This window comes from Bemisia tabaci, chromosome 1 (assembly GCF_918797505.1).
Source record: "Bemisia tabaci chromosome 1, PGI_BMITA_v3".
Lineage (NCBI taxonomy): Eukaryota > Metazoa > Arthropoda > Insecta > Hemiptera > Aleyrodidae > Bemisia > Bemisia tabaci.
This window is the reverse complement of record NC_092793.1, coordinates 89,655,806-89,669,933: the sequence shown is the minus strand read 5'-3', so window position 1 is coordinate 89,669,933 and position 14,128 is coordinate 89,655,806. Positions and strand designations below refer to the sequence as shown.

General features: G+C 39.7%; 1 protein-coding gene across 2 annotated transcripts in view; it reads right to left on the bottom strand.

The window, feature by feature from the left end:
* Nucleotides 1-14,128, bottom strand: part of Oseg6 (intraflagellar transport protein Oseg6) — a 142,887-nt gene that overhangs the window by 100,360 nt on the left and 28,399 nt on the right. For both annotated transcript variants that reach the window (XM_072306455.1, XM_072306456.1), the window contains one exon: nucleotides 11,391-11,564. In XM_072306455.1, the coding sequence (XP_072162556.1) occupies nucleotides 11,391-11,564 (174 nt within the window). The remainder of the gene's footprint in view (nucleotides 1-11,390; nucleotides 11,565-14,128) is intronic.

Below are 14,128 nucleotides of genomic sequence, written 5' to 3'. Positions count from 1 at the left end.
TCGCGGTACAACGATTATAGAAGAAACTGACCAGGGAAACTTTACAACGTCTGTGGGCCGCTCTATCAGGTGAATACGTCCTGAATAATTGCGGGCAAGCGGTGACTGGATGTTCCATCATGATAATGCTCCGGCCACAGTTTTAGCGAAACACAGCATCCTTTATACCGCATCCTCCTGAAGTCCAGATTTAGCTCCCTGCGACTTTTGTCTGTTTCCTTAGCTTACGTTTCCGATGAAAAGGATCCGTTTCAACTCGATAGAGGAGATCAAAGAAAAAACTTCGAGAGTGCTGAAGGATATTGAATTTTGACGAGTCCACTTGAATTTTTAACGAGTCCACTTGAATTTTAACTTGCTAATTTCTAATTTTGCTAATTTTGAAGATCCGGCCCTGGTCTTAAATTCTTGAATTTTGTGGTGGACAACGGTTTGGTCAGTAAATCGGCTAGCTGATCACCTGTTGGAACAGATTTCACATTTATTAGCCCTTTTTCTACCTGTTCTCTTGAAAAATTATACTTAACATGCATGTGTTTTGATCTTTTGTGGCTACTTGGATTCTTTGCAATACTTATACAACCGGTGTTGTCTTCATAAATTAAAATGAGAGTTATTGCAGTCATATTAATACTACTCAGAAACGATTTCAACCATAGAGCTTCCCTGACAGCTTCAAAAAGCGCCATATACTCTGATTCAGTGGATGAGGCAGTCATAGAGTTTTGCTTTTGGTATTCCAACAAATGGTACAGTTTTCAAATAATTGAAATAGGAAGCCTGTCGTGCTCTTTCTATCGTTTTCATCTGTTACCCAATCAGAATCACATAGTGACCACTCAAGATATCAGTAAATATAAGTTTCTTTGTATGGGTCAATTTCAAATTCCTTGAGCCTTTTAGGTATCGTGACACCCTTTTCAAGTATTGCCTTGCGTACAGGAAACAATCGTTTAATTCACCGTTCTTTACATTGACAGCATGTTTCGTTGAAAATGGCACCTTAACGGACGTTCCTCCTCGATATAAAGCGTAATAGCGGTTGACACGTAGCTCCATACCCTGTATCTTCTTCAGCACCCACCCGGATCCGTTCATGTGAAAATCGAATGACTCTTTATTGATCTTGACCCTGATCTTTTCATAATACTCGTCCAGATCCGTTGACGCAAAAATAGCTTGATCTCCTCTATCGAGTTGAAACGGATCCTTTTCATCGGAAACGTAAGCTAAGGAAACAGACAAAAGTCGCAGGGAGCTAAATCTGGACTTCAGGAGGATGCGGTATAAAGGATGCTGTGTTTCGCTAAAACTGTGGCCGGAGCATTATCATGATGGAACATCCAGTCACCGCTTGCCCGCAATTATTCAGGACGTATTCACCTGATAGAGCGGCCCACAGACGTTGTAAAGTTTCCCTGGTCAGTTTCTTCTATAATCGTTGTACCGCGAGGAATATATTCATGATGTATATTCAATCATGTATATTCATGATTGCACCCTCGAATGACTCTTTATTGATCTTGACCATGATCTTTTCATAATACTCGTCCAGATCCGTTGACGCAAAAATAGCTTCGTTTTTAGTCTTAAATTTTTTTTCAACCACTTGGATTCGCGTCCAAAATGAGCATTTTTGATTTCTCATAGTCATCACACCATTCAATCTCGTGGCTTCTCGTATGAAAATTAAACTTCTTGGAAGCCTAGTGGAGTGAATCATAAGTCATAAAATCCTGTAGAAAGAAGAAAAAAATCATTCTCACGATTTTGGGGCTTCAAAACATGGTTTTTTATCCATCTCTACATGGATCTTCGCATCACCCTTTTTGTCTTTACTGGAGTTGTGATCCGCTTCTGTGGTTTCCTTTATCTCAAGTTCTTCATGAAGTTCTGATTTTGACTCACAATCAAATGCATCAGTTCCCTCTTGAGTTCTCAGTTCTGATTTTGACGGGGACCGTAAAGCAATGTACCTACTGGAGCTTTTCAATACCGTTCTTCGCAACTGGGGGGGTTCCCACAATGAAATTCATCGTCTTTTAGGCTTGATAAAATTTTTTGAGGCTTCCGGTGGTCTCATTACATTCATATTTGAAAAGTAGCGGGTGTGTTGCCGTCAAAAATCGTGTAGGACGCATCGTTTTCCAGATATCGAGCAAAAACCATCGATTATTGATATTTTACCTTTATATCTGACGTAAAGTATCGAAATCATCGACCATCAACATTCTCATATGAAGTTGTGGTAAGTAATCGAAATCATCGAGTATTGTTTCCATTTAAAATGGACCACTTAAAACATGACCAAATGCATTCCCATTTAAAATGGACCACTAGACAAGGTGCGAATTTAAGCATTCTGATACGTGTTTCTTAACCATAACTTCACAGAACACGATTCACGCAACTAAATTACTGAAACCAACTCCTAACGAAGATATTAACGGTTTCATTTCACATTGGTTACGGGGAATTTGAACTGCTCGAAACTCAATCCTCTACAACAATCAAATCGAGCACTACAACGCTTTCAGCAAGCTTCTCAATCGAGCAATAAGTATTCATTTCCCATCATGTGTTGTTCAAATGGGCCTGTTGCAAACTTTTGCTAGAGCAGAATGAAGAGTTGTTTCCCACAGATAATGCCTCAAAAATCACGATGAGCGCATCGGCAAAGTCTGAAATGCACTCATAAATTCACAATCTGCGTAAAAGAAATTTGCGTTATTTTGAGCTTCCCGCTTCAAAAACGATACTACTGCACAGGTGAACATTTTGTTAGAGGAGTCGCTCCATCGTCGGCAATATTCATCATGGCCGACGCTTGCGCAGTTCCTCGCGTAATTCGAGGAGAACTCAAGGTCAATTAAGGCGGGCGAGGAAAATATGAACGTAAACACGCCGATTGTTATCTGGTTTAATCCTGTTTAGGTGTTATCTCGTTCCATCACACGTGTTTTGGCGGACTGGCGTCGGCCATGATGAGTATTGCCGCCAATGGAACGACTCCTCTAACAAAATGTTCACCTATACCGTAGTATCGTTTTCGAAGCGGGAAGCTCAAAAAATCGCAAATTTCTTACGCAGATTGTGAGGTTATGAGTGCATTTCAGACTTTGCCGATGCGCTCATCGTGATTTTTGAGGCATTATCTGTAGAAAACAACTCTTAGTTTTGCTCTAGCAAAAGTTTGCAACAGGCCCATTGTAAACAATTTGCTATAGCTATGATCCAAAGTGTCAAGATTTGTATATCGCAAAAACTGTCGTGATAACGTTTAGCGTGTGATGTGAATCACGCGGAGCATTGAGCTTTCATGAGCGGGTAGTTTAAATTTACACAGCAAGAATCATATTTTGGTAATTTTCGGTGTGCGCATCATGGTTTACGTAAAATTTTGGCTAAGAAACTCGTCTGGTGGTCCATTACGGTAAATATTCGCAATCATCAACTGACTAGATTTTCCATTTAATGTTACGGTGAAGAATCGAAATAATTGACCATCGATGTATTCCTATTAAAAACTATGGTAATGAATCGAAATAATTGAATACTGATGTAATCCTATTTAAAACTAGAGTACCTTTATAGCGAGAGTATGGACAGATCGCTTCATGGAGGGTTTTGGGCCCAAAAGTGCAGCCACCCTTCTAACCAACTTCTAACGCCCGAAATTTCACTGCCAGTCTGTAGATTCCAATTCTAACCAATATGGCTAAGAATGTACATAAACGAGCGTTCTTCCGCAAAAAATGAGTAAATTTATGCAAAAACTAAGTCAAATATATGCTTTATAAACGATGATTCGTAACAATTGTATTAGTAAAACGCTCTGGATGATTGAAATTCGTAGGTTGGCTGCATTTTTGAGCCCTAACTTCATTCGCGGAGGCATCGGTGAAGGCCTGATGGATTTTCGGAGTTTCACATCTGTCTATACTCTCGCTATATACAGGTACTTTATTTAAAACGATGGTAAATTATCGAGTGTGAAGTAATTTGGACCCGAATATCGATCTTTTACCCTACCTTAAATGTTAGATCGAACGGTCCATGGCGGGTTACAACACGTCCCTGAAAGCTATACGGTGGATCCCATAAGATTATTATTGATTGATTGATTTTATGCTTCCTTACCGTTTTGGAGGCTTCCCATTGGTCTCATTGAATATAGAATCGAAATGCAACGGATTGGTCTCGTCAAAAAATCGTCTAGGACGCACCGTTCTCGAGATATCGAGCAAAAATAATTAACACTCCAATTCAACACGCTATTCCATGTGGTGTTTGGGTGTCGCAGAGCGTCAGAGTGCGTTGTAGGAGAGACCATTCATGTTATGTTATTACAAACACTACCGCATAACCAATACAAATTTCACTTGTACAGTACCAAATATCGAGCGAAAACCAATTGTCCATAATGGATTAATTGATTTTAGGCTTCCTAATTGGATGTATTCCCATCAAACGGAACTAAGCGCTAATTTGAGTTCCTTTTGAGGAATTTAGAATCCGGGATAGCGCGTTCTGTCAAACGGACCTAAACGCTATGGAAAAGCATTGCGAGTACAGGACGGAATAAGTCGGACGCCGGATTCCGCCGCCAATCCAAGCCCCTGTACCTTCCTCACCCTATAACGCTTAGGTCCGTTTGATAGAAATACGTCCAATTGTTATGAAGGCTTCCCGGTGGTAGCATTGCATTCATATTTGAGGAGTAGCGGATGGCAAATAAGCCTTCGGGTGCATTTGGTGCCGTCAAAATTCGTCAAAGACGCACCGTTTTCGAGATATCGAGCAAAAACCATCGATTATTTATTGATTTTCTATTTAAATCTATGGTAAAGTATCAAAATCATCAACCAACAACATTCTCATATAAGGTTGTGGTAAATAATCGAAATCATCAACTTTCGTTACACAAACCAATATCATATTGTCAAGTATCACCGGTAATTCAATCAGTAGCAATTATGTTGCATAACCTACAAGTTGAAGAGTAAAATAAACCATTGCATAACCCGCAGATTGAAGGGGCTACATGCAATACCTCGTATTATCAGAATTGTACAACCCGCATATTGAAGGAGTAACATTACCCTGCCATTTCGTTGAACAATTTTTACAACGTTGCCTTATCGTACAATACCCGCCATACAGCATTGTAATTTAATTCGTTTTTTTTTCTATGTAAAAAAAAAAATCATCACTTCAAAGGAGCATTTTCTATGACCCCGGGCTATCCGCAATGAAATTGTACGTTTTTCTGATTCCCTTGATCTGTAGAAACTAACAGAAAACAAACAATGTAAAGAACAATTTTTACAACGTTGCATTATCGTACAATACTCGCCATACAGCATTGTAATTTAATTCGTTTTTTTTTCTATGTAAAAAAAAATCATCACTTCAAAGGAGCATTTTCTATGACCCCGGGCTATCCGCAATGAAATTTTACGTTTTTCTGATTCCCTTGATCTGTAGAAACTAAAACCAGACATCACATCGTTGTGCGATCCATGAACAGACAGCTAGTTCACGATGAATTTTGAAGTCTGGGCGGAGCGAGGACCGCAATTTACGAAGGCCACGAAGAAAACCGCGTATACACATAAGATGGGTATGTGTCATAGATGTGTTTTTACCATCAGACATAAACCTAAAAAAGCAACTTGCCTCATGAAACGCGTCCCACTGTCGGACGCGGAACTTAAAGCTTTGAAAAAATCAGTATCACCTGTGGTTCCAGCTCCACAGACGGCTGATCCTAAGTCAGTGCCTGAGCAAAACTCAGTCTCGGCTATGGAAACAAATTCCACCGTCAATGAGACAACCTCAGACGAAACCTACCCCCCAGAAACAATTGTAGATAAAGATAATGAGCCTCTTTTTATTGCTGACTCTGCTTATGTAAGTAAAACTAAACTGATAAAAATACCGGTCCATCAGGTCGACTTCGACTATACTGATGATAAAGAAAAAATCTATAAGATTGTTGGTATTTGTTCTATGGTTGTAAAAGTAGAACCCATTAAAGTTAGTACTACTAAGATAATACAGTGTCGAAAATGTCAAAATTTCGGACATTCCCAAGCATATTGTGGTAAGCAAGCACGTTGTGTAAAGTGTGCAGCTAAACATCTATCCTCAGAATGCCCTTGGGCGAAGCGCATTATCAACCCTAAGTGTGCAAATTGTGGGGTAACAGGTCACCCGGCTAGCTATCGAGGCTGCCCCTTTGCCAAAGAGATGCAAAAAGATAGGCTCAAAGCTCTTAAAGGTAAAAATCTACAAAAATCCAGTATTAGGGGAAATTTCCCTGCCCTTCCCGAAAAACCTAATCAGAAAAACGTAAATACTCAAAATAATAAAAATTCCAAATTATCTAATCATAATAAAATCAAACCGAATGTCACATTTGCAGAAGCAACGAGCCCCTCGTCATCCGGTGATAACCATCAAACGGAATTGATAAGTCAACTATTACTCACAATTGATTCTCTTAGAAAACAGCTCGAAGAAATGAGTAAACGCCAAGAAAAATACGAGCAAGCTTTACTTGGCCGTGTTGTCGGCTCTACTTCCTTCCGAGCATGAATCACTCTAATTCTAAAGAAAATATTTTAAATTTTGTTGCATGGAACGCCAACGGTCTAACCCCGGCTAAATTACTCGCATTTAGTGAAACCATGGCTCAATTAAGAACGGACGTTGCCCTTTTTTCTGAGACCCACTTTGCCAGAGAATCAAGGGGTTATCTGAAGGGATTTCGGTTTTATAATGCAAGACACCCAGCTAACAAAGCGCGGGGGGGTGCCTCGATAGCAATCAGGGAGTCATTAAAACACTCCGTTATCAAAATTATAGAAGAAGAGAGATTCCAGTCTGTAGTCATTCAGATTGAGTCATCTCTAGGACCTTTCGAAATTGGTGCCATCTACGCACCGTCCGGACAGCGTTGCGACGTTGCACATTATACCGAATTGCTCGAAGGGATGGGTCCCCGCTTTATTATAGGCGGTGACTGGAATTGTAAATCTGTCAGGTGGGGATCTAGACTCACGAACCCTAAAGGTAGACACTTGGAAACAGCAGTAAATTTAATCGGAGGTGATTTCATCACCCCGGGCAAACCCACATTTTACCCAGCGGATGGAACCAAAGAGCCCGATGTTATCGACTTTTTTGTCTTTAATAATCTCTCACTAAGTAACAAAACCGTCCGCGATGTTCTGAATAGCAAAAAAGGCGTACGCCCTAAAGATCATGTCCCTGTCGTTTTGTCTATCTATGCTACACCTGTATTAACTAAAAGACCCCCGTGTCTCTTTTCCGCCCAAACGGACTGGGAAAAATTTCGTACAACCTTAACAAACCGGATCGATAATTCTACCACCATTAACGATCAAAAATCCCTCGATTTTGAAGCTGAACGTCTAACATCCCTTATACAAGAGGCTGCAAAAATTAGCACGCCAGTTGCACGTAATAATGGGAACTTTTACCCAAAATGTACTCTTCCGGCAGAAATTCTTCGTTTAATTGATAGGAAAAAGGGGGCTGCACGACGCAAAAAATCTTCCTTGTTTCCCCCAGACAAAGTTCGTTACAACCAATTGAACAAAGCAGTAACAAAACGCATCAACGAATTCAGGAACGCTCAGTTCGAAAAATTTATTCGGGATTTAAGTGCAAAAGAAATTAATGATTACTCACTGTGGAAAGCAACTAAATCTCTGAAACGCCCTTTCCACACAAGCTTCCCTATTTTACAATCAAACGGGGAATGGGCTAACAACAGCCAAGAAAAAGCAAACACAATTGCTGCCCATTTGGAATCAGTGTTTCAACCAAACCCCTGTACTGACCCAGAACGAGAGAGAGAAATTTTGAACGAGGTAAATGATATTCAATTCCTCCCCGATGAAAAAATTAAGAAAATTAACTTTGAGGACATTTTGAATGAAATCAAATATAAAACAAAAATCAAAAAGTGTCCTGGCTTTGACCTCATATCGGGTGTTGTGCTGAAACAACTTCCAGAAGCAGCAATTAGAAAATTAACAACTATTTTTAACGCTGTCTTAACCTTAAAATATGTACCACTACAATGGAAAAAGGCTGAAGTAATAGTCCTACTAAAATCGGGTAAACCTCCTTCAGCACCCAGCTCCTATTTCTTTGTTGCCCCTTATAAGTAAACTGTTCGAAAAGCTCTATATTAAAAGACTTTTTCCTATTGTTAAGAAGAAAAAACTTCTCCCTAACGAGCAATTTGGATTCCGACCACAGCACAGTACAATAGAGCAACTCCATCGCATCTCTGCTTTTATTGAGAAATCTTTAGAAGAGAAGAAATTTTGTAATGTCGTGTTCTTGGATGTTGCCCAGGCATTCGACCGAGTGTGGCACCAAAAACTGGCATTCAAACTATCCAAAATGCTACCTGGAAATCATGTCAAACTGCTAATGTCTTACTTAGATAGTCGTTTTTTCAGAGTCCGATTTGAAGACGCATACTCTGTATTTAAATCAATTAGAGCAGGGGTACCCCAGGGATCTGTACTCTCCCCTCTCCTTTACAGTCTTTTCACAGCAGACATCCCAAAAACAAAAAATTGTAAATTGGGTATCTTTGCTGACGATACTGCCGTAGCATCGTCAGCCCCCACATACAACGAGACTGTTACATACTTACAGTCGGGCCTGGATAACATCCAAGAATGGACGAATAATGATCGAACCGTGCTTAATGCTTCAAAGTCGGTGAACGTGGTGTTTACCCTCCGCCCTTACGTTCACACACCGTTGATTCTCGAAAACACTGCCATCCCTCACGCGTTTGAGGCCCGTTATCTTGGCCTTATCATGGATAGCAGACTTAACTGGAAAAAACATATCCTGACTAAAAAAAAGCAAATCGAATTAAAGCATCGTCAAATGCTATGGCTCCTTGGGAAGCGTTCAAAATTATCCTTAAATAATAAAATATTACTCTATAAATCCATGATAAGGCCAATCTGGACCTACGGCAGTCAGATGTGGGCCTGTGCTGCATCTTCCAATTTAAAGATCATTGAGCGCACACAAAACAAAATTTTAAGACAAATGGCGGGGGCCAGGTGGTACGAGCGTAACGCAGATATTCGTAGCGAGCTCGGGATAGAAGAAATGGATTCATATATATCCAGGTTGTATAACAACTATGAAGAGCGTTTGGGAGTACACCCTAACCCGGAAGCGATAACGCTCCTGGACTGGATGGAGGCTCCACGCCGTCTTAAAAGAAGAAAACCCCACGAGTTGGCAACGGCTCGCTTTCGCCAGTGTTAGGCTCGTGCCACTGGCCCCCGATTTAGTCTTTGTCGACTGACGGGGTCACGCACTCTTAAATAAAAAACTCTCATGTTTTACATGAGAATTCACATAGCTATTCATTGTTAGTTTTTCCCACTTTTTCTCCCTTTTCTTTTAACATTCAAGTTAACTATTTTTAATTTTCATTTCTTACAATCTCTTCGTAACTTTCGTAAAATTCTTTCTTTCAATAGTTAGCTCTCACCTTGATGTCCTTATTTTCTTAACTTTAGTTTCAGTTATCTAATCTTTATCTCTTTTGTAATTTTATTCCCTCTCAATATTTGAATTCTGTTATTAACTCTAAAAAGTGGTGTGTATTATACTTTATTAGGTATAAGTTAATGTAAAATTTTATAAAGACCTATCTGGTCTGAAAATTTCAAGTGTAATTGCTATGTACATTTACATGAATAAAAAAAAAAAAAAAAAAAAAAAAAAACCATCAGACATACAACCTGTCATTAGTAAAGTCAAGAATCCCATGTATTCAAGCAAGCATAAAAACTCGTGTATGCACATAAGATACGCATGCGACTTAGGTAAAAGTTGGATTTTCTCGAAAACTAAAACTCGTATCAAAATTCGGTCTGTACAGTTTTCCGATCTTCGATAGTGTAAAATAATCGCATCGGTCCGAGGTGGGTCGGAGGAGGGTAATTTTCCGAAAATATTTTCCAGCGTAGGACTTAGAAAATTTTTTAATATCCTGAGTCAGACCCTCCTCTCCAGTCTCCGATACCTGTCCCATAATGTAAGATATGGTCTATCGATGCGAAAATTTTACAAGTCCGAAATCTCGAAAACAAAAAGTTGTATCAAAATTCGGTCCGTACAGTTTTCCGATCTTCGATAATGGAAAAGAATCGCATCGGTCCGCGGCGGATCGGAGGACGGTGATTTTCCGAAAATTTTTCAATTTCCCGAATCAGACCCTACTCTCCAGTCTCCGACACCAGGCCGTTACTGTAAGATACGGTCTTTCGAAACCGAAAATTTTTACAAGTCCGAAAATCCGAATTTTTTGCACAATCTGACAACATTGTATCGAAAAATTTACTAATTTCTTGCACCATCGGGCAACACTGTAAAATTCGATGTTGCAAAATTTCACCCATATACAAATCATTTATGTATGTGCACCGCCCGGCAACGTTGTAACCGCCATCTTGAAAAATACACCATTGCATATCCTGCGTATTGAAGGGGCTACACTACACCATTGCATAACCCGCATATTGAAGGGGCAACATGCAATACTTTTACTTTTACAGCGTTGCCATATTGGACAATAATCACCATACACCACTGTAATTTAATTCGTATTTTTTTGCACAATTTGGCTAAAAACTTTTGGGCTTAAATTCCCATTTTAATACTACTAGTCATTGGAACACATGCAATGCCGCATCAAATTCAATACACATGTTTATCCACTTTCATACTAGTTAAAATTTTATAAAAATATCTGACAAGTAAAAAAATAGAATTAATATCCATTTGCAACTTTTGGAACAAGCTGTCGTCCATGGGGAAACAGTTTTGAACTGCATTGATGATAAAAGGAGAAGGGAGAAAGAAATAAGTATTTCAGGCCCTCAAAACAGCCTTTTTTCTCTTATGGAGGAAAAAACGATTGAATTGATACGATTTTTGGTAAACTGACACCATACTTCACACTATAACAGAAAGTTTCTGCCTCATGATCTAACATTTCAGAGGATTTTATGTACATTGTTGCATTAAGTTACTGGTCACAAATCAAAAGCATCTTAACATTACATACAAGAGACTTTGCCTGCAGACAGCAATTTTTCAAGGAATCATCCGATTGCATTTCAATGCATGGCAATTGATGCTCCTTAGGAATAAACTGGAGAGCATTACTAAACATATTTTCCCATTTTAAGTCCCTCGAATTAGGTTGCCACAGTGTTCATTACAAAGCACTATTTTGAGTTGATTATGAGAACAAATGGTGGACAAGTGGTCTAGAACACACAATAAAATATAGATGATGAGTCTCTTACTTGTTATCACCGCATGTGGCAACCTTGCCAACCTCAGGACAATACGCTATACCACCTAGAGTGCCATAATGGTTTTGAATCTGAAATAGTTCCTGGCCAATTTCTTCTTGATGAGTTGATATTGCGACAAAAAATCCATTTGAAAAACCTAATAATATACAACCACTGCAATACCTGTAAAATACAAAAATTATAAATTGTGATAAGATCTATTTTTAGAAAGTGCTGTTGTTCGTTAATTTCGCACTAAATCTGGAGTGAATTACTTTAGAATGGTGATTTGTTATGGCAAAGTGGTGAAAAGTTTGCAAATATTTTTTACTGTTGCTGGGGGTTCTCGAATAGCACCCCAACATCAATATCCGCTTGGATCTCAAAGGACTACGTGCAAAATGGGCCATTTGGGGCTCGGGGCGGAAACCTTTGAGACTTGCCCTATTCATTCACCTAACAATGCCCCATCTTTTCTTAAAGTTTCAAGCCCCCCAAAAATTTTGGGGAGACGCGGCGGGGGGTCAAAGTTAAAAACCGGCAAAATTTTCGCGAATTTATTACTCGAAAACCAAGAAGTTTTGGAAAACGCGGTTTAAACGAGCGTATTCAGCGTGACGAGAGCTCTCAGAAAATGTATAACATCATAGGGTTTTGTCAACTTCAGCTCGAGTTATCGCCTCCGAAGCGCTGGAACGCTCAAAAAAGACCCCTTATTTTTTCACGTTTGGGCCGATTTAAAAAAAAACCATTTTTTTATTTTGATGAAAAACTGATATGTTGTTCCTGACTCTCTGTAGCCCCTCTGGCTCTTTACCGCATGCTGGGGAAATGTTTTGGTCGCGAGTTATAAGAGCGGAAAGGAGTGAAGGTCGGGAAAATCGGCTATTTTAAACTGCGCGCGGCGACGGATCAGGAGACATGTGGCAACAATGCGAGGTCGGCAGAGAAGTGTGATTCGCCGAACTGAGTGGGAGGGGACGTTTTCCCTCCGATCAACGCCGCGCGCGCAGTTTAAAATAGCCGATTTTTCCGACCTTCGCTCCTTTCCGCTCTCATAACTCGCGACCAAAACATTTCCCCAGCATGCGGTAAAGAGCCAGAGGGGCTACAGAGAGTCAGGAACGACATATCAGTTTTTCATCAAAATAAAAAAATGGCTTTTTTTTAAATCGGCCCAAACGTGAAAAAATAAGGGGTCTTTTTTGAGCGTTCCGGCGTTTCGGAGGCGATAACTCGAGCTGAAGTTGACAAAACCCTATGATGTTACACATTTTCTGAAAGCTCTCGTCACGCTGAATACGCTCGTTTAAACCGCGTTTTCCAAAACTTCTTGGTTTTCGAGGAATAACTTCGCGAAAATTTTGCCGGTTTTTAACTTTGACCCCCCGCCGCGTCTCCCCAAAATTTTTGGGGGGCTTGAAACTTTGGGAAAAGATGAGGCATTGTTAGGTGAATGAATAGGACAAGTTTCAAAGGTATCCGCCCCGAGCCCCAAATGGCCCGTTTTGCACGTAGTCCTTTTTTTAAAAATGGTGTGGCCACAATAAATTTGGCGTTTCACTACGATTTTTTGTAGAAGAGCATCTTTTGGTAAAGGTTCATCAAAGTTAATTTACATAACATATTCCTTCGATTCTTTGGGCCAGGAAGCTGGATAGTTCACTGAAATAAATGTACATATTTTCCAAAAGCTTGCTAGACCTCTGGACTCATGTGAGCTTGGCGACACAAGATTGACAAAGATACATACTACTCTATATCAAGGAAACTCATAACTTTTGATTTAGACGAATAACCAAAGGACTTTAAGGCGCTGGGGCACAGTAAAGTCGACCACACGCAGTAATAATAGAGATAATGCCTGCAGAACTCGTCCCGTGCAGGTCAAGCAATCGAGAGGGAATAGGCACCAGGAATTTTCCTTTTGCTGTATGAATCAGTGAAAGAAAGATACGCAATCCTCAGAGCAAGAAAGGTTTGTCAGATTTAGTTAGTGGTCTGTCGTGAACGTTGGCTCAAAAGAGGTGGCACACTTAAAATTGAATCTTTGATGTTAAGGCAAATTGCTGTCATCTCGTATGGACCAACACAAAATTAAAATCGGGAACAGAAGAGATGTGTCTCTTCTCTCCTTTCTTAGGAGCCAAATTAGAATCTCAAAACCCACAAGCAAGATTACAAATAGTTATGGGTCATTCCAGTGTGACGGGTGAGGCATTTGTGCGTCTTTGAAATAAATTTTCAATCACGCTCTTTCAATAACTCTTGAAAGTTAAAGGCCCAACTTAGATTGAACTTAGTTGATACTTTAATTGTGACTGGTTGTTTTTCAACATCAACCTGTTCAGATACATGAAAGTGAGGATGTGCAGGACGCCAAAAGTACCCTTCTTTTTCCTTGCTGTCAATTGAAAAAATCAGCTTTTGTAGCAGAGGTTTTTTTATTTAAATCTTTTATTGATAACATGACTGCATAGTATTAATTTAATTGTTGACAGAGATAAAAACATACAATTCTAATACATTGAAGCCAAGAGCATTGTGCGTCAAAACCCTGTGGGATATTTTGAATTGGGGCAAAATTGGTTATCTTAAAGTCAAAGGACTAGCATGACAGGTATGACACACTTATAGTCTAGTCAATCTGGCCAAAAAAGGGTCAACTTTGCGAAAATCTGAGGAGAAAAAAGTAAGACGGATTTCCATGTAATGTTGGTCGCTGAATCCGAATCTGATGTTAGCCA